Source organism: Pan paniscus, chromosome 5 (genome assembly GCF_029289425.2).
Source record: "Pan paniscus chromosome 5, NHGRI_mPanPan1-v2.0_pri, whole genome shotgun sequence".
NCBI lineage: Eukaryota > Metazoa > Chordata > Mammalia > Primates > Hominidae > Pan > Pan paniscus.
The window spans coordinates 32323608-32347909 of record NC_073254.2 but is presented as its reverse complement, the minus strand read 5'-3'; the positions used below and the strand labels follow the sequence as shown (position 1 = coordinate 32347909).

Genomic DNA, 24302 nt, shown 5'->3' with positions numbered 1-24302 from the left:
TGAAACAACAAAACCTGGATGACAACACATCTATTTACAGCATGGTTTACTGAACATTTTAAGCCCGTTGTTGAGACCTCTTGCTTGGGGACAAAACGATTATTTTCAAAACAACACTGCTCATTAACAATGCATCTGGTCACCCAAGAGCTCTAATGAGATGTGCATAGAGATTAATGTTGTTCTGATGCTTGATAATACAATGTCCATTCTGCAGCCCATGGATCAAGGAGGCATTTTGACTTTCCAGTCTCATTATTTAAGAAATACCTTTCATATGGCTATAGCTATCATAGTCATTCCTCAGATAGATCTGGGTAAAGTAAATTGTAAACCTTTTGGAAAAGGTTCACCATTCTAGATGACATTAAGAACATTTGTTGAGTTTCAAGTCAAGGCTAATTTGGGGGAGAAAAACCATTTGTGATTTACAGGAGGAGGTCCAAATATTAACATGAATAGGAGTTTAGAGAAAGTTGATTCCAGCCCCCATGGATAACTTTGAGGGGTTCAGGACTTCAGTGGAGGAAGGAACTACAAATGTGGTGGAAATAGAAAGAGAACTAAAATTAGAAGTGGAGTATGAAGATGTGACTGAATTACTGCAATATCTTATGCTCAAACTCGAATGGATGAGGAGTTGCTTCTTGTGGATGCGCAAAGAAAGTGGTTTCTTTTTTTCTTCTTCTTCTTTTTTGAGACAGTCTTGCTCTGTCACCCACTCTGGAGTGCAGTGGCACAATCTCAGCCCACTGCAACTTCAGCCTCCTGCGATAAAGCAATTCTCCTGCCTCGGTCTCCCGAGTAGCTGGGACTACAGGCATGTGCCACCACACCCAGCTAATTTTTTGTATTTTTAGTAGAGATGGGGTTTCACCATGTTGGCAAGGATGGTCTTGAGCTCCTGACCTAGTGATCTGCACCCCTCAGCCTCCCGAAGTGCTGGGCTTACAGGTGTAAGCCACCACACCTGGCAAAAGTGGTTTCTTGAGTTGGAATCTACTCTTGGTGAAGATACTGTGCACATTTTTAAGATTACAGAATAATTTAGAATATTACATAAACTTAGTTGATAAAGCAGCAGCGAAATTTGAGAGGATTGACTCCCATTTTGAAAATTCTGCAGTTAGAATGCTATCAAAAACATTGCATGCCACAGAGAAATCTTTCGTTAAAGGAATAGTCAATCGATGAGGCAAACTTCATTGTTGTCTTATTTTAAGAAATTGCTACAACCACCCCAGCCTTCACTACTCATCACCCTGATCAGTCAGTAGCCATTAACATTGAGGCAAAGACCTGTTAACACCACCTAAAAGATTATGACTTTCTAAAGACTCAGCAGATTGTTATTTGTTAGCAATTTTTTTTTAAGTAGGTATGTTGTTTTTATTGTCATAATGCTGTTGCACACTTAATAGGCTATAGTGTAGTGTAAACATAACTTTTGTATGCACTGGGAAACCAAAAACGTGTGTGACTCACTTTACATTCTCCTCCTCACCCTCCCAGGTAGCTGGGACTACAAGAGCGTGCTGCCATGCCTAGCTATGTTTTAAAAATTTTTAGTAGACGTGAGGCCTCACTATGTTGCTCAAGCTGGTCTTGAACTCCTGGCCTTAAGTGATCCTCCTGCCTCAGCCTCCTAAAAGTGCTGGGATTATAGGGATGAGCCACCACACCTGGCCTGTGTTGGATTTCTTTTTCCTCTTTGGTTTCTGTATATACTAGGTTTAGTTGATGTCTGCCAAGAGTTAGAAAATTATCTTATCACTTTTCTCCTATAGGAGAAACTGATGCAGGGATGAGAGAATGGGATAAGTAAAAAGCATGTTCATAGTGTAATATACTTCAGTAATATTGGAATACTTGATACCCTGGGAAACATTTCAACCTATGTGTATGTAAATCCTGATTGCAGATAAATTGAAATATTTATTATGTGTAAATGCTAATTGGTTTAAATACCTATACCAGCAGATTTCTAAACCCCAGACAGTATCTCTGGTTTTTTATTTTTGTTTTGTTTTGAGACAGGTTCTTGGCTCTGTCGCCCAGGCTGGGGTACAGTGGCATGATCTCAGCTCACTGCAACCTCCATCTGGGTTCACGCCACTCTCCTGTCTCAGCCTCCCAAGTAGCTGGGACTACAGGCGCCCGCAACCACACCCGGCTAATTTTTTGTATTTTTAGTAGACACGGGGTTTCACCATGTTAGCCAGGATGGTCTCGATCTCCTGACCTTGTGATCCGCCCACCTCGGCCTCCCAAAGTGCTAGGATTACAGGCATGAGCCGCCTTCTGGTAACCGTCATTCTATTCTCTGTCTCCATGAGTTGCCCACTGGTATTCGTCATTCTATTCTGTCTCCATGAGTTCTTTTGAGTCCGTTTTTTTTTTTTTTTTGAAGCTGTCACATTTGAGAACATGTGATAGTTGTCTTTTTGTGCCTGGTGTATTTCACTTAATGTGATGTTCTGCAGTTCCATCTATATTGTTGCAAATGACAAGATTTAATTCTTTTTTTTTTTAATGGCTGAATAATACTCCATTGTGTATATGTAGCACAGTTTCTTTGTCCATTCATTTATGGATGGATACTTAGGTCAATTCCGTATCTTGGCTATTGTGAATAGTGCTGCGAGTGCAGATTATCTCTTTGATATACTAGTTTCCTTTAACTTGGATATATACCCAGCAGTGGGATTGTTGGATCATATTGTGGTTCTACTTTTAGTTTTTGTGAGAAACCTCAATGATGTTCTCCATGATAGCTGTACTAATTGATATTCCCACCAACAACAGTGTACAAGGATTCTCCTTTCTCTACATCCTCACCAGCATCCATTATTGCCTTTTTGATAAAAGCCATTTTCACTGGGGGTTGGAGTACTTTTTATGTTCTGGATATTAATCGCTTATCACATATATAATTTGTGGATATTTTCTCCCATCCTGTAGGTTGACCTTTTACTCTGTTGATTACATTCTTTGATGCATAAAAGTTTTTACATTTGATGTAGTCCTGTTTGTCTGTTTTTGCTTCTGTGTCCTGTGCTTTTAGTGTCGTATCTGATAAATCATTGTCAAATCTCATGTCCTGAAATTGTTTTCTTCTAAAATTTTTATAGTTTTGGGTGTTATACTTTGGTCTTTAATCCATTTAGAGTTAATTTTTGTATATGGTTCAAGATAAGGGTTCATTCTTTTTCATGTGGATATCCAGTTTTCCAAAACCATTTAATGAAGAGACTGTCCTTTTCCCATTGAGTGGTCTTGAAATCCTTGTTGAAGATCGTTTGATCATATATGGTAGTTTATTTCTGGGCCCTGTGTTCACGTCCATGGTCTATATTGTCTGTCTTTATTACAATATTACAGACCACAGGCTCTTTGGTTTCCCATGTAATGGAAATTAACACGGAGCCAAGCAGATTTCCCAGACAGGACTTTTATTTCAGGGCTTGTGCTTGAGCGCAAGGGAAACAGTGGAGGTGAGGCTCAAGGATCCTCTTCCTGGCTTCCCGGAAAAAGCCAGTAGGAATTTTTTTTATTAGGCAAAGCGCAGGAATTGACATGGGGTAAGGTATGCAGGCTGGGCTGGGCAAAGCACCTGCAGGGTAGGGTACGCAAGGCAGCATATCTGGTTGCGATGATTACCTTGAGTAGTGGTCTGGCCGGTGGCAACAATGCTGTAAATCAGTTATTTCGCATTCCTTCCTGAGGTGGACTCTGCAACCTTGGTTTGATTTTGGATATCCTAAGAGCAATTCCTGGAATTCTTTAAAAGGTATGGTTACCTATTATGAGAGCACCGAAGAATGGCTGTTTTCTTTGTGTGACTAAAGCCTCAGGATTAGCATGTGTAACATCAGCGAGGTAGTCTTGTGGATTTTGTGAAGAGAAGAAAAAAATATATAAGTGAAGGAGAAACTACCTCCCACCTCCTGTTCTCTCTCACCAGTGCCACATTGTTTTCATTACTGTACTTTTGTATTAAGTTTTAAAATCAGAAAGCTTGAGACCTCCAACTTTTTTGTTGTTTTTAAAGATTATTTTGGCATTTTGAGGTTCCTTGAGATTCCATATGAATTTTAGGATGGGTTTTCTATTTCTGCAAAAAATGTCTTTGGGATTTAGATAGAGGTTATATTGAATCTGTAGATTGCTTAGAATAGTATTGACATCCCAACAATATTTAGTCTTGTAGTCCATGTACGTGGGATATTTTTCCATTTCTGTTTTCTTTCTTTCGGTACTATTTTGTAGTTTCCATGTGCACATCTTTTACCTTGGTTCATTCCTAAGTATTTTATTCTTTTTGATGCTATTATAAATGAAATTGTTTTCTTACTTTTCAGATTGTTCATTATTAGTGCCTAGAAACACATTTTTTTGTGTTGATTTTTGTATCCTGGTACTTGGCTAAATTTGCTCTAACAGCTTTTGGCTGAATCTTCACTGTTATTTACATGTAAGATTATATCATCTGCAAACATGATTTTTTAACTTTATTATGTTGTAGTTTCGTTTTAGTCTTAGTTTGTTGAGTGTTTTTATCTGCAGCTGGCTTTTTTTGTTATAGTACTTTGGAACTAAATAATCCAGAATTGTTTTGTATTGCTTAAGCTGTAAAATATTTGTTAAGACTTTTTTTTTTTTTTTTTAAATGAGATAGTCTTGCTTTGTTGGTCAGGCTGGAGTGCAGTGGTGCCATCATAGCTCATTGCAGCCTTGAACTCCTGGGCTCAAGTGATCCTCCCACCTCAGCCTCCTGAGTAGCTGGGACTACAGCTGTGTGCAACCACACCCAGCTGACTTTTTAAATTTTTAGTAGAGATGAAGTCTCAGTATGTTGCCCAGGCTGGTCTCGAACTCCTGGGCTCAAGTAATCCTCCTGCCTTGGCCTCCTAAAGTGTTGGGACTACAGGCGTGAGCCACTGTGTCCAGCCAAGACAATTTTTTAGGAAGATAGCACATAGAAGAACACTACAGAATGGCAAATACAGTCTAGCAGCACATCACACAATACTTACTGAGGAGAGCATTAATCTAGGAATGCAAGTAATCATTCAGCGTTTAATATAGTTTACCATGTTACTAGGTAAAATGATCTTATTTTTGCTTTTTAGTAAATAGACATTTGCTAAATTTAAAGTTCACTCTTTATTTCTATTTGGAGTTTAGAAACTGTTACTTCCTTAACATGTCAGTTTTTCAAACGAAAGGCCAGAATCTTTTTTTTTTTTTTTTTTTTTGAGACAGAGGGCTCTGTCAACCAGGCTGGAATTCAGTGGCAAGATCTTAGCTCACTGCAACCTCTGCCTCCCAGGTTCAAGCAATTCTCGTGCTTCAGCCTCCCAGGTAGCTGGAATTACAGGCGTGTGCCACCATGCCCGGGTAATTTTTGTATTTTTAGTAGGGATGGGATTTTGCTGTGTTGGCCAGTCTGGTCTTGAACTCCTGACCTCAAGTCATCTGCCCGCCTTGGCCTCCCAAAGTGCTGGGATTACAGGTGTGAACCACTGTGCCCAGCCCAGAATCATATTTAATGGTGAAACATTAGAAGCAATCTTATTAAAGTTGGGAATAAGGTAGAAGTCCATCACCACCACTTCTAGATATTAAGAATGTAATTAGTTATGGGGATGTGGTAATGTGTTAGAATAAGAAAACTCTAGCAATTGACACAAAGTTAATATTGAAAAATACCTAACGACTCTCTTATTTAAGCAGTAGTCAGAAAACACGAAAGAAGAAAGGATCCCATTTGTAATATCAAACAATTGGGAGGTGGAGGCTGCAGTGAGCGAAGATTGCGCCACTGCACTCTAGCCTGGGCGACAGAGTGAGACTGTCTCAAAAAAAAAAAAAAAAAGGAAAAAAAAATTATGTACTTTAACAAGTGTGTGACACTCTAAAAGAAGAAGTTCTCTTAAGTTCCACTGAGGGACATAAAGGAGATCTGAACCAAAGGAAAGGTGGGTAGGAAAGCAGTGTTGGGAATGCTATCAGTTCTTTTTAAAAATCTTAAATTCAGTGTGATCCTAGTCAAAATAATTTTAAGGGCTCTTTTAGGAACTTTGAACATATTCCAGATAGCTGCTTTAAAGTCTTGTAATGCTAAATGTTTTAACGTCTTTGTCTGCTACCTTTGGTTAAAGTTTCTAACACCTACTCTCCCCCACCCACTACCCCCGTGCATCGATCACAGTTTTCTTTTTTCTATACATTGAGTTTTTACTATATTGGCATTTTGAATGATAATGTGTAGAGACTCTTGGTTCTGTCATCTTCCTCTGAAGAGTGTTGGTTCTTGTTTTTAGCAGGCAGTTCAGTTAATAATAATTTTGAACTTCTGTAGATGTAGTTTTGTGCTGTATTAATGTATATTTGTGGGAAGTCCAGTGTGTTTCCTAAGCCTCCCAGTGTGGTGGGCCTTAGCCTCCAAGCTCTGTCTCCCCTGTGGCTTTTTAGGAGAGATCTGTAGTAGGTCTTATTTTAGTTAAATACTTATTCCTTATTTTTAAGGGCGAACCTTTTGGTACATCAGCTGAATGCCATTAGTAATGAGATCTTTAAATTCTGGCAGCCCTAAAACTTGAGAGTCCTCAGCATTGTTTTTTCCCCTAGCATGGTACGCTGTCTAGTATCTCTGTTTTCTCAACTCCATAGCAGCTGCTGCGTAAGGCTTAAGTGGTCTTTGATATAGGTATGTGCAGCCTCTCTGCTCACTGGACACTCCCTTGTGGATTTCTGGGAGACCCTCTCTGCACAGTTCCCTACTCTGCAGTGTCCTAAATTCTGATTTCTTCCCGCTCTGTTTTACTTGACTCTAGGTCTCTGTTCAAGGTCTGAAAATGTTCCTAGACAGAGAGCTGGGTAATCGTAGGGCTCATCTTGTGAGTTTTTTTTTTGTGCTGTTTTCCACTGTCTGAAAGCAGTAGCTTCATATTTTTTCTCCAGTCTTATAATTGTTTACAGTAGAAGGACTGGTCTGGTCCCACTTATTCCATTCTAACTGGAAGCCTCTTTTTGGGAACTTTAGAAACAATTCTAAAGTTTTTGAAAATGCCCCTGAAGACAAATAAATTCTGAAAAATGATTTATTTTAATAATTTAATATTTTAATAACGGGAAGGTGGGGTGGAGTAACTTCAGCACGCATTAAATTTATTCTAAAGCATAATATTTAAAACATTTGGTACTCGTGCAGAAGTATAAAGATACATCATTAGAGAAAGAGAGGAATAAAGACTCTCGGAATTTAGTATGGTTTAGTATGTGGTAACAGTGGCTTCTCAATCATTGAGGAAAGGATGGCTTATTTAAGAGATTACCTTAGGTTATAAACAGGTTAACCATTTGGAAAACAGTGAAGCCGAATCCTTTCTTTACTCCCGCATCATAACTAATTTCAGATGGGAGTCAAGATTAGACATATTGAAATAAAAGCAACAGTATCAAAATACGGGTAAAACTTATTTTTTATGGTCTCAGAATGACAGGACTATAAGGCACAAGTTACTTTCTGTATTACAAAATACACCATCAAAAAAGTGAATGGGTTTAATCAACTGGCAAAAAATAGTTGTATTTCAACTGTTGTATCGTATCACATCACTCTTACTGGTTTAAAATAATTAGCTCTTATTTAAATTAATTTTAGTTAGTTGAAACTTTGTTTTGCCTAGGAGTATGTTATATTGGGCTTATTATGGGATGCCCCAGTGATTTGAATTGAAGCTATTATATACTGTAATGTGTTTTCTTAAAGTAAAAACCATTTGTGGTAGTGTATCGCTCTAAGTTGTATATTCATAATATTAATGCTTTTCTTTTAAGAACCTTCAACAACTAGTACTGCTTCAAATTATCCAGATGTGTTAACAAGGCCTTCTCTTCATCGGAGCCATCTGAATTTTTCCATGTTGGAATCCCCTGCATTACACTGTCAGCCATCTACATCCTCGGCATTCCCAATTGGCAGTTCGGGATTTTCCCTTGTAAAGGAAATTAAAGATTCTACCTCTCAGCATGATGATGATAACATCTCAACTACCAGTGGTTTTTCTTCAAGAGCTTCTGATAAAGGTATTCTTGACATGTGGTAGTACATAATTTGGGTAGTAACATTAAATTGTGTGGGTTTTTTTTCTGACATGGTTGTAATTTTTATTTTCTATTTATAAAAATCTAGGCTCTTGTATTGGTGTTATTACTATGGATTATGTAATTTTGTTTCAGATATAACTGTTTCAAAGAACACTTCATTGCCACCTCTGTGGTCCCCAGAAGCTGAACGTTCTCACTCACTCTCACAGCACACTGCCACCAGCTCAAAAAAACCAGCATTCAACTTGTCTGCCTTTGGAACACTTTCCCCTGTGAGTACTAACTGGGTTGGATTTAATCACATTAGTTTTGAGTGTTTATTGCTTATAATTTTTTTTTTTTTCCTGAGACAAGAGTCTTTTGCTGTTGCCCAGGCTTGAGTGTGTAGCAGCACGATCTTAACTCACTGCAACCTCCACCTCCTGGGTTCATATGGCTTATAATTTATCATTGTGTTTCTGTGCAGTCACTTGGGAATTCTTCAATCCTTAAAACCAGTCAGCTTGGAGATTCTCCTTTTTATCCTGGAAAAACAACATACGGTGGGGCAGCAGCTGCTGTAAGACAGTCTAAACTACGAAATACACCTTATCAGGTAGGTTCCAATAGAAGGGTTGATGATCTTTTTTTTTCTTTTTTTTTTACACTTTAACTGGATAATAAATTACTTTGTGCTCAAAAAAATAGTTTTGATTTATTTTTTATTTTTCTTTTATTTATATTTTTTCAAGATGGAGTCTTGGCTCTGTCGCCCAGGCTGGAGTGCGGTGGCACGATCTCGGACCACACTGCAACCTCCGTCTCCTGGTTTCAAGCGATTCTCCTGCCTTAGCCTCCCAAGTAGCTGGGAGTACAGGCACATGCCACCACGCCCAGCTAATTTTTTGTATTTTTAGTAGAGACGGGTTTCACTGTGTTGGCCAGGATGGTCTTGATCTCTTGATCTCGTGATGCGCCCACCTCGGCCTCCCAAAGTGTTAGGATTACAGGCGTGAGCCACTGCACCCGGCCAGTAGTTTTGATTTAATATTGTTCTTTGGGAAAACAACAGCTATGGGTTATATTTTTTTCATTTAGGGTATATAAACATTATTTTAGACCTAAGTGAATGTTTTATGTATTAGATATGTGCGTGTATCTCAAGAATTGTGATTCTTTTTTTAAAATGACGTATAAATTACACATACTACAATTTTTCATTGTTTTAGAGTATTTGAGCTTTAACAAAACATATTATTATGTATATAACCACTTCTACAATCAAATATTGATCAGACATTTTCATCACCCCAAAACGTTACCTTATGTATCTCTTGAGTCAACCCTTCTCCTACCACCCTCTGGCAACCACTGATCTGTTTTCTTTCTCTGTAGTTTTGGCCTTTCCAGAATGTCATATACGTTTAGTCATATGCAACCTTTTGAGTCTGGCTTATTCTACTTAGCATAATGCATTTGAGATCCATCTGTTTTTGCATCTTTTAATAGTTCCTTTTTATTGCTGAGTAGTATGGTTAGTACAGTTGGTTTATTATTCACTAGTGAAAAGACACTGAGTTGTTTCCAGTTTCTGGCAATTATGAATGAAGCTGCTATGAATGTTTTTTGTGAGCATTCATTTTCATCTCAGGTAAATACAAATACCTAGGAGTTGAATTGATGGGTCATATGGTAAGTATACAGTAAACTTTATAATAAACTGCCAAACTGTTTTCCAGAGTGGCTGGTACCAGGTTTCATTCTGACTGGTAATATAAGAGTTGCTGTTCATCCTTGTCAGCACTTGGTGGTGTCAGGTTTTTTGTTTGTTTTTGCTATTCTAGTAGGCATGTAGTGGTAACCCCAACTTGTGATTTTGATTTGTACTTCTGTAATGACTAATGATGTTGAATGTCTTTTCATGTGTTTATTTGGTGCTTATTTGCTATCAGCCTATCTTTTGGTGAAATATCTTCTTTGGTGAAGTGTCTGTTCAAATCTTCCACCCATTTAAACATTGGGTTATTTTCTTATTAATAAATTTTGAGAGAGTTCATTTTTCAGGGTACAAATACTTAGTTATATGTTTTGCGAATATTTTCTCCCATTCTCTGGTGTATCTTAACAGTGTCTTTTGAAGAGCAGAAGTTGTTATTTTTTTTTTCTCTGAGACAGGTCTTGTGCTGTCGCCCAGGCTTGAGTGCAGTGGCGCACCCTCCACCTCCTTGGGTTCAAGCAATTCTCTGCCTCAGCCTCCTGAGTAGCTGAGATTACAGGTGCCTGCCACCACACCTGGCTGATTGTATTTTTAGTAGAGACGGAGTTTCTCGCCATCTTAGCCAGGCTGGTCTCGAACTCTTGACCTTGTGATTCACCCGCCTTGGCCTCCCAAAGTGCTGGATTACAGGCGTGAGCCACCGCGCCCGGCCAGAAGTTTTACTTTTGATGACATCTTTTGTGTGTGCGTGTGCGTGTGTGTGTATTCTTAATGGTTTCATGCTTTTGGTGTCGTATCTGAGACATTTTTACTATTATAATCCCATGTCACAAAGATTTTGTCTTATGTTTTCTTCTACAAGTTTTATAGTTTTAGGTTTTAATTTATGCCTATGATTCATTTTGAGTAGATTTTTGTGTGTGGTATGAGGTATTGGTCAAGGCTCATTGTATTTTCTAAATTAAAAAGTTTTTTTAAAAAATGAAAGGTAGGAGTCTTACTACGTTGCTCAGGCTGATCCTGAACTCCTGGGCTCAAGCAATCCTCCTGCCTCAGCCTCCCAAAGTTCTGAGATTACAGGTGTGCCTGGCCAAGGTTTTTTGTTTTTTGTTTTTTTAACATATGGGTGTGCAATTGTTCTAGTGTTATTTGTTAAAAAGACTGTTCTTTGTTTATTGAATAGCTTTTGCACTATCTTTGTTTTGTGTTTTTGTTTGAGACAGGGCCTTGCTCTGTCACACAGGTTGGAGTGCAGTGGCACGATCATGGCTCACTGCAACCAGAACCTCCTGGGCTCAAGTGATCCTCCCACTTTAGCCTCCTGAGTAGCTGGGACCACAGGCGTGTGCCACCATTCCCAGCTAAATTTTTTTTTTTGGTAGCGACAGGGTCTCACTAAGTTGCCTAGGCTGGTGTTGTACTCCTGGGCTCAAGCGATCCTCCTGTGTTGGCTTCCCAAAGTGTTCGGATTACAAGCATGAACCACCAGGCCTGGCCTGCACCTTTGTTGAAATCCAATTCACATGGCTTTATTTCTGGACTTTCGACCATCCCTCCCCCCACCCACCCATTGATCTGTGTGTCTTTCCTTTTGCCAACTGCACTGTCTTGATTGCCATAGGCTTCCGGTAGGTCTTAAAATTAGGTGATGTGAGTAGTCCAATTTTGTTCTTTTTCAAGCTTGTTGTGGCTTTTTTAGGTCCTTTGCTTTTCTATAAAAATCTAAGATTGGCTTGTTTCTACAGTCTGCTAGGATTTTGATTGGAATTGCTTTTTTTATTTTTGAGATGGGATCTTGCTCTGTTGCCCAAGCTGAAGTGCTGTGGCATGATCTTGGTTCACTGCAACCTCCACCTCCCAGGTTCACACAATTTTCCTGCCTCAGCCTCCCAAGCAGCTGGGACTACAGGCACACACCACCATGCCCCACTAATTTTTGTATTTTTAGTAGAGACAGGGTTTTACCATGTTGGCCAGGCTGGTCTCGAACTCCTGACCTCAGGTGATCCGCCCACCTTGGCCTCCCAAAAGTGCTGGTATTATAGGTATGAGCCAGCATGCCCAGCCATGATTGAGATTGCATTTGAGTCTAAAGACCAATCTGGGGAGAATAGGCATCTTAACAAAATTGAGTCTTCCAAACCATGAACATGGTATATCTTCCCATTTAGGTGGTTTATAAATTTTTTTCATCAGTGTTTTGTAGTGTTCAGCATACAGATCTCGAACATATTTTGTTAGACTTATTTGTTAGACTTTTGTTATTTGGTATTAGTCAAGAATATGTAGCCTGAATAACTTTATCTTTTCAGTGAATTGAGTTCATAATTTAAAATACGTTCCAGCAAAGAAGCTTCAGGCTCAGATAGCTTCCCTGGTGAATCCTACCAAACGTTTAAGAAAGAAATAATACCAATTCTACACAAACTCTTATGTATAGTAGGAGAGTAGGGAACACTTCCCAGTACCTTTTATGAGGCCAACGTTATTACCCCGAGACCAAAATCAGACAAAGACATTAGAAGATAGCAACAGACTATTATTCCTCATGAATTATAGACACAAACCTTCTCAACAAAAATATTTGTAAATGGAATCCAACAAATTTAAAAAGGAAACTGCATCATGATCAAGTGGGGTTTATCCTCGGAAGGCAAGGTTGACTCAACATATGAAAATTAATGGGATTAGACCGGGTGTGGTGGCTCATGCCTGTAATCCCAGCACTTTGGAAGGCCTTAGATCACCTGAGGTCAGGAGTTCGAGACCAGCCTGGCCAACATGGTGAAACCCTATCTCTACTAAAAATACAAAAATTAGCCAGTTGCAGTTGCACGTGCCTGTAATCCCAGCTACTCGGGAGGCTGAGGCAGGAGAATCGTTTGAACCTGGGAGGCGGAGGTTGCAGTGAGCCGAGATTGTGCCACCGCACTCCAGCCTGGGCAACAGACTGAGACTCTGTCTAAAAAAAAATAAAAAATTAAAAAATTAATGGGATTTACCATGTAAATAATCTAAAGAGTACTATATGAACATCTCTATAGATACATAAAATATTTTTTAAAAATCCAACATTTAGTCATGATAAAAACTTTTGAACAAACCTAGGTATAGTTGAGATCCTTCTACCTGATAAAGTGCATTTACAAAAAAATCATCTGGCATCATACTTAATGGTATGAGGAAGCAAGCAAGGATGTCTGCTATCACTGCTACTGTTTAACATCATACTGCAGGTGCTAGCCAGTGCAGTAGGCACAGAAATCAATGCATGCAGATTGGAAAGGGTATTATTCCTGTAATATTTTTCCTGTACACAGATAACATGCTTATCTACGTAGAAAAATCCAAAGAAAATACAAAAAAAGCCACCACAACTAATAAGCGAGTTTAACAGGGTCACAGGATACAAGGTCAATATACAAAAGTCAGTTGTATTTATATACATATATTGGCAGCAGTGACTATGAAATGCCTATATTTGAAGATTTTTGTCTTGTTTTTAGATGTTGTACTTGCTTTCCTGATTATTCTCCCATATATAATTAACAGTAATTATGAGACTTATTTCTGAGTGTTGGTGGAGGACAGTATTCTGTTATTAACGAAGGGGTTAACAGAATGGTGTAAGTATGTAGAGAGCTTTTTCTAAAGCTTAAGCTAGCGTGTAGTACTTTTTTTTTTTTTTTTTGAGAAAGAGTCTTGCTCTGTTGCCCAGGCTGGAGTAGAGTGGTGCAGTCTCGGCTCACCACAACCTCCGCCTCCTGGGTTCAAAGCAGTTCTCCTGCCTCAGCCTGTCGAGTAGCTGGGACTGCAGGCACACACTGCCACGCCTGGCTGATTTTTTGTATTTTAATACAGATGGGGTTTCACCATGTTGCCCAGGCTGGTCTTGAACTCCTGAGCTCAGGCAGTCCGCCCTCCTCACACCTCCCAAAGTGCTGGGATTACAGACATGAGCCACCATGCCCGGCCCATACTTTTCTTTAAAATGGTGCATGCTGTCTTATCATTCTTTTGTTATTGTAAAGGTAATTTCTCAATCAGAGAATTGGATTTCCAGTAAAGGCATCAAGAAAAAAATTGAACTTTTAATGATACCACCCAAAGATAAATTGCTGTTAACGCATTAAATCCTGTTTTACTTTGGACATCCATTCTATCTTGTAAATATTTTCACTGCATGAAATATGTGCCTTAGATTTTATGTTGCAACAAATAATATAGGGTTTACTTTACAGGCACCAGTTAGAAGACAAATGAAAGCTAAGCAACTCAGTGCCCAATCTTACGGTGTGACCAGTTCAACAGCTCGGCGAATATTGCAGTCTTTAGAGAAGATGTCAAGCCCTTTAGCGGTAAATTTTTAAAATCACGATTAATACAGGAGTGTAACAAAACTTGATATTATTGAAAAATCTTAATTTTGTTATTTTTTCAACATTAACAGGATGCAAAAAGAATTCCATCCATTGTTTCTTCTCCTCTGAATTCTGTAAGTTGAGATTTAAACCTTTTTAAAAAATATTGTTCATACAAAAATTAGCCGGGTGTGGTGGTGCACGCCTGTAGTCCCAGCTACTTGGGAGGCTGAGGCAGGAGAATCACTTGAACTTGGGAGGCAGAGGTTGCAGTGAGTCAAGATCACGCCACTGCACTCCAGCCTGGGCAACAGAGTGAGACGCCATCTCAAAAAAAAAAAAAAAGTATTTTTCATAACTCCCCATCTATTCTAATAGTATTTTTTTTTTTCAGCCTCTTGATAGGAGTGGGATAGATATCACAGATTTTCAGGCCAAAAGACAAAAGGTAAAACTTCTTTAGCATTTAGTTATTTAAACTGTCTACAATTTTGTTGTGTTTAAAGTTCACAAGTATACAAATTGGATTTAGTTTAGACATTAGGGAACATGTTTGAAAAATAATATTCTTTTTTTTTTTTTTTTGAGTCTTAGTCTCGCTCTGTCATCCAGACTGGTGTGCAGTGGTGCCATCTTGACTCACTGTGACCTGTGGCTCCCAGGTTCAAGCGATTCTCGTGCCCCAGCCTCCCTAGTAACTGAGATTACAGGCATGTGCCATCATGCCCTGCTCATTTTTGTATTTTTAGTAGAGATAGGGTTTCACCGTTTTGGCTAGACTGGTCTCAAACTCCTGAGCTCAGGTGATCTGCCTGCCGTGGCCTCCCAAAGTGCTGGGACTAAGGTGTGAGCCACTGTGCCTGACCCTGAAAAATAGTATTCTTCTACTTGGACATTTTACTCTCTTCTGCAGGCCTCAGGACAATATTGTATATATAGTAGATACTCATCCAATTTTTTTTTGGGCTATTCAGCATTTCCATCTTCAGGATCTTGACAGACTTTATGGCTTACTGTTACCTTTTGATAAATAAAAATAGGAGTGATCGGCCAGGTGCGGTGGCTTACGCCTGTAATCCTAGCACTTTGGGAGGCCCAGGCCAGTGGATCACTTGAGGTCAGGAGTTCAAAACCAGCCTGGACAACATGGTGAAACCCTGTCTCTACTAAAAATACAAAAAAAAATTAGCCAGGTGTGGCGGTGCGCACCTGTAATCTCAGCTACTCCGGAGGCTGAGGCAGGAGAATCACTTGAACCCGGGAGGTGGAGGGTGCAGTGAGCCGAGGTCGCGCCACTGCACTCCAGCCTGGGAGACAAAGTGAGACTCTATCTCAAAAAAAAAAAAAAAAAAAAAAGTTCAGTGAACTAAAGTCCTCACTGCACATCATCATCTTTGTATACTTTCCTCATTAACCAAAATTTTGTGAAATCTATTGTGTGTAGTAGAATTTCAATTAGGCAGATCTCTCATCAGCCAAACAAAATACTGTTTCAAGATAGTGGAACTGATAAAGTTGATCATTATATCTTGCTGCCCTTTTAATATATCCTATTTGCTTAAAATTAACTTTGGCGGTTACTGTGGGAAAAAAAATACAATGTTTGATAGTTTGGGTTAAAGAGGTATCTTTTGTTAGTTTATTTATAGCTGGTTAAGCATCCTTCAGGGAAAGCAGACTGTTGGATTTTTCTTTTTTTTCTTTTCTTTTTGAGGCAGCGTCTCGCTCTGTCACCCAGGCTGGAGTGTGCAGTGGCACAGTCTCAGCTCACTGCAACCTCCACCTCCAGGGCTCAAGCAATTCTCCTGCCTCAGCCTCGCAGGTAGCTGGGACTACAGGCGCCTATCACCATGCCTGGCCGATTTTTTGTATTTTTAGTAGAGATGGGGTTTCACCGTATTAGCCAGGGTAGTCTTGATCTCTTGACCTCGTGATCCGCCCGCCTTGGCCTCCCAAAGTGCTGGGATTACAGGCGTGAGCCACCGTGCCTGGCCTGGATTTTTCTTTTGAAAGCATTTCTTGCAATACCAAGTTCCTCGAAAGTAATTATTTAAATTATAATTTTATGAATTAATTGCAGTGACTAAGATATTGATAAATTATTATCTGTAATGAAATTCTGATGCAAAGAAAGCTAATATTGAACTTTTTATTGGAAGACTGTTGCTTCTCAATTTTTGGAATTACCTAGACATTTGGAATTAGGCAAGAAGGAATCTATTAGTAGTTTCTATGATGGGCTTAATTTAAGCTACTAGCTTTTCTCAACCCCTCATTTATATCAGGTTATTTTATAATAAGAGGTGAAATTTTAAAATTATGTCATAATGTAAGTTCTTATCAATAACAGTTTTACTAATGGTTGAGTATCATATCCATAAAAGTTTATTAACGGGTGCTAAGAAATAAAAAGCCAGAATACGGTATCATAGCCCATGTTTCACAGATGTTATCAGAACAGTCTACAAAATAGACTCGCTTATTGAGTTGTATGTAAGGTCACATTTGCGAAGAGGTTTTAGGGAAGAGTTAGTAACCATACAGAGGCTTTGCCCTGGAAACCAATGTTGTTCACAGCTGCTGCTGAATGAAAGGACCTTATTCATAGGATTACAGTCTTTGGACAGAGTTAGAAGCTTTTGGCTTTATAGTGGTTTTATACCAACAGGATTTTTACTATGTTTCAGTTTAGCAAAGGACTGTTAACAAAACAGTTGGTGTACTTACATAATAAATTGAGTTCATTTTACAGTTTGGAAGTCTTAAAAGTGATTTACCATTTAGACTTACATTGTAAGATTTTTGGTTTGGTATGGTATTTAAATAACAATGGGGGAAATAACTTGGAGTGGGATTCGGTCACATTTTTGGGAGTTAAAATATTTTCATAGCTAGTTTTTTTGTTTGTTTTGGGAGACTGACTCTTGCTCTGTCTCCCAGGCTGGAGTGCGGTGGCACAATCTTGGCCCATTGAAAGCTCTGCCTCCAGGTTCAAACGATTCTCCTGCCTCAGCCTCCTGAATAGCCAGGATTACAGGCACATACCACCACGCCTGGCTAATTTTTACATTTTTAGTAGAGACGTTTTCACCATGTTGGCCAGGCTGGCCTCAAACTCCTGACCTCAAATGATCCACCTGCTTCGGCCTCCCACATTGCTGGGATTACAGGTGTGAGCCACCACGCCTGGCCCATAGCTAGTTTTAAAATATCTTATTTGCAGCTCAAAAAATATGGACAGTAATTCAGGGAAAATGTGACAAAAGTACATTTTAGTTCATGCATTTAAAATTCACTCTGGGCCAGGCGCAGTGGCTCATGCCTGTAATCCCAGCACTCTTTGAGAGGCTGAGGCAGAAGGATTGCTTGAGCCCAGAAGTTTGAGATCAGCCTGGGCAACACAGCAAGACCTAGTCTCCATTAAAAAAAAAAAAAAAAAAAAAAAGCCAGGTGAGTTGCCTCATGTCTGTAATCTCAGCACTTTGGGAGGTTGAGGCAGGCAGATTGCTTGAGCCCAGGAGTTTGAGACCAGCCTGAGCAACATGGCGATACCCTGCCTCTACAAAAAAAACCCAAAAAAATTAGCCGGGTGTGGTGGCGCACGCCTGTCTACACAGGAGGCTGTGGTGGGAGGATCACCCAGGTCTCACCTACAGTGAGCCGTGGTCTGGGTGACAGAGCAGGAGTCCATCTCTTAAAAAAAAAAAAAAAAAACTGTAAAAGGTTTGATCTGTAGTGCTGTTTTGAATATAGTTCCATTTTGTATGCATGCATGTGTGTGAAAAGTCATTAAGTCTGGAATGAAATATAGTGTATCCGTGAAGCCATTTTAGAATTATATGTGTGTATATTTATGTACATAGGTATATGAATACATACCTTAGGTTCCATTATTATCAGTTTTTCCTCTTATTTGTTTGTATCTACTGTATATTTCTCTGGGAAATACTCATGGTCTTTAGGTCACATTAGCTATTGTCAAAATTTAGATATGAATCATTGATTTATATGAAAATAAATGTTTTTGATTTCTGTTTACCTGTAAGGTGGATTCTCAATATCCTCCTGTTCAGAGACTTATGACCCCAAAGCCAGTTTCCATAGCAACAAATCGAAGTGTTTATTTTAAACCATCTCTGACTCCTTCTGGTGAATTCAGGAAGACCAATCAAAGAATAGATAAAAAGTGCAGTGTGAGTATATGTATATTTCTACCAGTCTTTGAATATTGATTAGAATAAGTAAGACTAAATAATGTAAAATATAACTACCATTGTATTCTAGCAACTGTATAACACATAAAGGTTGTGAATTAGTGATGATTATGAATTGGTATGCTTTTAAAATAGCTGTCACCTTGATCAAATCTTTTTTTTTTTTTTTTTTTTTGAGACGGAGTCTCACTCTGTCGCCAGGGGTGGAATGCAATGGCATGGTCTCAGCTCACTGCAACCTCTGCCTCCCGGGTTCAAGTGATTCTCCTGCTTCAGCCCTCCGAGTAGCTGGGACTACAGGCATGTGCCACCTCACCCAGCTAATTTTTGTATTTTTAGTAGAGACAGGGTTTCACTATGTTGGCCAGGCTGGTCTCGAACTCCTGACCTCAAGTGACCCACCTGCCTTGGCCTCCCAAAGTGCTGGGATTACAGATGTGAGCCACCGCGCCTGGCCGCTACCTTGGTCAGATCTTAAGTTAGTGTTGACTAGTAAACTCTAGCATGTACTCATTGTTTAGGTTACATAATTTTGCCGGATTTGCTTTATCTGTTTCTTTCATGTGGTGGTGTTGAACTATCTGAAAGTAAATTTCAGACATTATCTTTTGAACCCTAAGTACTTTGATATGCATCTCCTAAGTACTTTGTCCTATATTATCCCATCTAAGAAAATTAATTCTAACTCCTTAAAATTATCTAATATCCAGTCCATATTGAAATGTTTTTCATAATTGCTTTTTTGAACCAGGACTTGAGCAAGGTTCAGATACTGCTTTTGGTTTTGTTTTTCCAGACCTCAAACCCTCACCCTGGCCACATTGGTTTCTGTTTCTTGAGATAATTCACATATCATACAATTCTCCTATTTAAAGTTTTCAATTCAGTGGTTTTAGCATGTTTGGAAAACACTTTATAAATAAACTGGTGTCTGTGAGTTGTTCAACTGTTAAGCCATCATAATGGTAAATTTTAGAACATTTGTATTACCATCTCTCCCACCCTTTGAAAATCTCATACCCATACCCATCAGTAGCCACTTAGCATAATGTTTTCAAGGTTCATTCACGTCGTAGTATGTATCAGTACTTCATTTTTTCCCTTTTTATGGCTGAATAATATTTCATTGTAAGGAATACTAGATTTTGTAGATATTTCGTTGTATGGATATACTAGATTTTGTTTTATCCATTAATCACTTGAAGGACATTGGGGTTGTTTTTACTTTTTGGCTATAATGAATAATGCTCCTGTCAACATTTATGTATAAGTGTTTTGTGTGTGTGTGTGTGTGTGGACATGTTTTTATTTCTCTTGGGTTTATACTTAGAAATAGAATTGCTGGATCATAGGTTTTTGAAGAGACCAGGCCAGTTGTCTTATAAAATGTCCCATAATCTGGGTTTGTCTGGTTTTTTGTGTCATTTAACTTGTGTTTATTTTGTTTACTTAACACCTTATTGTTTATGCCTTTACTTATATTTTATCTCATTTCTAACAACTCAATTTATTGAAAACCTTGAAACTTAGAAAGATTAGTACAGTGATTTGCCATGTATTTCTTTATGTTGATTCACCACTCATTAACATTTTGTCATATTTGCTTTATCTCCTTCCATACATTAAAATTTTGAAAAATATTTTGAACATAGTGTGATCATGGTGGCTCATGCCTATAATCCCAGTGCTTTGAGAGGCTCAGGCAGAAGGATCGCTTGAGGCCAGGAATTCAAGACTAGCCCAGGCACCATAGCAAGACCTTATCTCTAGAAGAAATAAAAAAATTAGCCAGATGTGGTGGTGCGTGTCTGTAATCCTAGCAAGGCAGGAGGTTGCGGTAGGAGGATCACGTGAGAGCCCAGGAGTTCGAGGCTAAAGTGAACTGTGATAGCACCACTGCACTCCAGCTTGGGTGAGAGAGTAAGACCCTGACTCAAAATATATATATATTTGTGTGTGTGTGTGTGTGTGTGTGTGTGTGTGTGTATATTTTTTTCTTTTTAGCATAATATTGGACTTCTACAGATTTGCAAGAAAAATTTCATGAACTTCACATTTTACTACATTTGCTCTATCTTTTTCTCTGTTCTTATTAACAAGGAGTTCCCTTACATAATGCATAGCAGTGGTCAAACCCAGAAACTTAACATTGGCACAACACTGTAATCTACAGATTCTATTTACATGTTGTCACTTGGCCCAAAAGAAAAAATTCTAACATCATGTCTTGCATGTAGTTGTCATGTCTCTTCATCTCCTTTAGTCTAGAACAGTTCCTTTTGTTTTTTGTTCTTGTTGTTTTGTGTTTCACAATATTGATAATTTTGAAGTATAGAAGCCAGTTATTTTGTAGAATGTTCTGCAGTTTTATGATTGTCTGATGTTTCCTCATGATTAGATTTCAGTTACCTACTTTTGGCAGTGAAGACCATTGAGGGAGTGTGCTGAGCTGTTCTCACTGTTCAGAAGGCACAGGCTACCAGTTTGTCCCATTCCTGGCAGTGTGGTTATTACATAAAGTGGTGTCTGTGAGGATTCTCTACTATAAAATTACTATTTTACCTTTCGTAATGAATAAGTATTTTGTGGGAAGGAAAATTCCCAATTATATTCTTTTCAGCCACTAGTGTTAGCATTATTGATGATTCTTGCCTGTATCTTTTTGAGCACTTAATTGGTTTTTGACATTATAAGATAATTCAGGCTCATCACATGCATTTCCTGCCCCAGCCCTGTAATCAGCCATTTTTCCAAGAAGTCTTGATTCCTTTCAGTGGAAGTATTAATTCTTTAAGTTGTAGGGAGCTATTTCGAAAGGAATATCTTTGTATATTTGGTTGCACAATTAACAGGACAAAAAGAGGGATAAGTAAAGTAATTTTGTGGTTAGGTTAGTGAGTGTATTGTCTGTATACTACCATTTTGTTAAAATAATGATTGTGCTCACTGACATTTTTCATATATATAATCTCACTGTAACTCTTGGTTACCATTCAGAAGGCAGGGTGTAATTTCAAATTTCAGGATTCATTAACTAAAAAGCCATCAAATTCCTGATTCTAAATATTAAAATTAATAGGAAGCAAGGTGGTACTAAGAAAATTACAACAAATAAGCAAACGTAAATATGTGTGTATTTCCCCTGCAGACTGGATATGAAAAAAATGTGACACCCGGACAAAATAGAGAACAACGAGAAAGGTACTGTCATTTCTTATACAGCTATACTTCTTTATATTTAACTTGTAAGGTCTGTATTTAATTTACATGTACCTTTTTGAAGTTTAAAATCAAAGAACAGAAACTTTATATAAAGAAATCTAAGATTTTAGAATCACGTTCAGCTGTATATTTTTTTTTACTTGTTAGCAGTTCTAGTTAACAAGTTATGGACCACAATAATATATCAGTTGTTTTAATTTTCTTTTTATTTGCCAGTGGCTTTTCATATCCAAATTTCAGTTTGCCTGCAGCCAATGGTTTATCTTCTGGAGTAGGTGGTGGAGGTGGCAAGATGAGACGAGAAAGAACACGCTTTGTTGCTTCTAAACCTCTGGAGGAGGAGGTAGGGTTGTATACTCTTATACTCTTGAGGTTTATTTAAAAAGCATTGGTGTGGTGGTGGTAAGGGGAGACCTGTAGGGTTGGGGTTCGAAGAGACCCAGAGCAAAATTAATCTGCCATTGAATCAGTTCTTTCAAAATGTATGCTGAAAACCTAATCTAGTACCTTAAATTTCATGGGTATCATAGAACAAAACAAAACTACCCATACTTTTTCAAATAAGGGAATTGCAATTGAAATTATTTGACCCTTGGTATTACTGTATAGTTTTGTCTGTTTGTAAAACATACGTAAATAAGTTCATAAATAGGATTAATACTATACGTATTCTTCTTTTTTTAAGATACAGTCTTGCTCTGTCGCTCAGGCTGGAGTGCAGTGGTGCAGTCTCGGCTCAGTGCAACCTCTGCCTCCTGGGTTCAAGCAATTCCTGTGCCTCAGTCACGCAAGTAGCTGGGACTATAGGCATTTGCCACCACACCTGGCTAATTTTTGTATTTTTAGTAGAGATGGGGTTTCACCATGTTGGCCAGGCTGGGTCGAACACCTGATGTCAAGTGATCCACCTGCCTCGGCCTTGCAAAGTGCTGGGATTACAGGCGAGAGCCACCGTGCCCTGCCTGTCTTCTTCTTGCTTGCCTGTTTCTCCTTTTTTGATGTTGTGTTGTGAAAGGTAACTGTAAGTTTTTTAATTTCACTGCTTATATATTTATCCAGTTTGAAGATTTACCATAATCCATTCTGCCATCAGGATACATTTTGGTAGATTTCTAATACACATTAAAGTGAATATGCACTTTTCTGTCTGCACACGTGCAGTATTTTCTCTAGAGTATTTATCTAGGAATGGAATTGTTGGATTATAGGGGATGATCCACATCTTCTGCTGTATTAGATGTTGCCATGTTTTCTCTTCAAGATAGTTTTGCAGTTCAACATTTCCACCATATGACAATAGATAGATCTTGGGGCATCCTTTTGTGTGTTTTTTGGACATTTGAGTTTTCTCTTGATCCATTTTTTTCCTATGGGGTTATTTCCTGTGGAGATATATATATATATAATTTCTTATATGTATATTAAGAAATATGTATGTATATGTATATATAACTTATTATTAGAAAGAGTTCTCTATATATTCTGACCATAAATGTTTGGAAAAGATAGGGACAGATTTAAGATTGGTTACATTAACCTTTCTGTCTATATATTGCTCTTTTTTTCTAACTACTTTAAGTTGAATGCAAGTCTCATTTTAGTTGTATTATAAATGCATTTCAGCCTAGCTTAACCATTTGAGTTTTGATACATAGTCCTTGCATTTGTCATTTGTTTCAATTAAAATTTCACCAGTGACTCCCTCATTGACCAATGAGTTTTAAGAGTATATTTTTAGCTTTTTAAACATGCTTTTCCTATTTATGTTGACAGAAACAAAATCATGTTTTGGTTGAAGTTGTTGGATGTCTTAGATTTCTTCATGCCTATTGGTATTTTGCTCTGCAGGTTTGGAGTGTGATGCCTTGCTTCCTTTTAACTCTGCTTTTCCTAGTTAGCAGTACTATAGCTCACCAGAATTATGACCTCCTTGGCAGTTTTCACTTTCTGCCATATAAATTGACTTGTAATGACATTTGGGATTATGTTAGTAGACTTGGCTCCATTGCTGGTCTGGAGGCTCTGTCTTTCCTTTAGTCTCTGTTTCTCACTCTACTAGAGTGTTGTGAAGGGAGGGAATCTATTACTATATATCATTATCTGAAAAGGAAATACCTTGAATGCCATTGATCATACAAACAGTATATAAATTTTGTAGGTTTTGTAGCAAACCAATTTTCTTTTGTCATTAAAGCTCTTTATTAATTATATTTAAGAAATGGGTTGGCGGCTGGGCACGGTGGCTCATGCCTGTAATCCCAGCACTTTGGGAGGCCAAGGCGGGCGGATCACGAGGTCAAGAGATCGAGACCATCCTGGCCAACATGATGAAACCCCGTCTTTACTAAAAATACAAAAATTAGCTGGGTGTGATAGCGTATGTTTGTAGTCCCAGCTACTCGGGAGGCTGAGGCAGGAGAATCACTTGAACCCTGGAGGTGGAGGTTGCAGTGAGCCAAGATTGCACCAGTGTACTCCAGCCTGGCAACAGAGCGAGACTTTGTCTCAAAAACAAAACAAAAACAAAAGAAATGGGCTGTCTTACCTTGTGTAAATAAGGAATTTATTAGGTTGGTACAAAAGTAATTGGGGTTTTGGACCATGAATTTTAAATCATTATTTAACTAGGCTCAAACACATCTTTATTGAACAAAACAGGAACCATTACAATCAACACATTTTTGCCAACGAGAA

At 38.5% G+C, this 24302-nt stretch overlaps 1 protein-coding gene across 4 annotated transcripts in view; it reads left to right on the top strand.

Annotated features, from left to right (window-relative positions):
• Positions 1–24302, top strand: part of NUP153 (nucleoporin 153) — a 92654-nt gene that overhangs the window by 25049 nt on the left and 43303 nt on the right. For 3 of the 4 annotated variants that reach the window (XM_063604757.1, XM_003823178.7, XM_055113204.2), the window contains exons 3-11: positions 7846–8094; positions 8248–8387; positions 8582–8710; positions 14053–14169; positions 14262–14306; positions 14567–14620; positions 18219–18365; positions 21535–21587; positions 21825–21951. In XM_063604757.1, coding sequence (XP_063460827.1) covers positions 7846–8094; positions 8248–8387; positions 8582–8710; positions 14053–14169; positions 14262–14306; positions 14567–14620; positions 18219–18365; positions 21535–21587; positions 21825–21951 — 1061 coding nt within the window. The remainder of the gene's footprint in view (positions 1–7845; positions 8095–8247; positions 8388–8581; positions 8711–14052; positions 14170–14261; positions 14307–14566; positions 14621–18218; positions 18366–21534; positions 21588–21824; positions 21952–24302) is intronic. The other variant, XM_008976775.6, reaches the window with a different exon arrangement.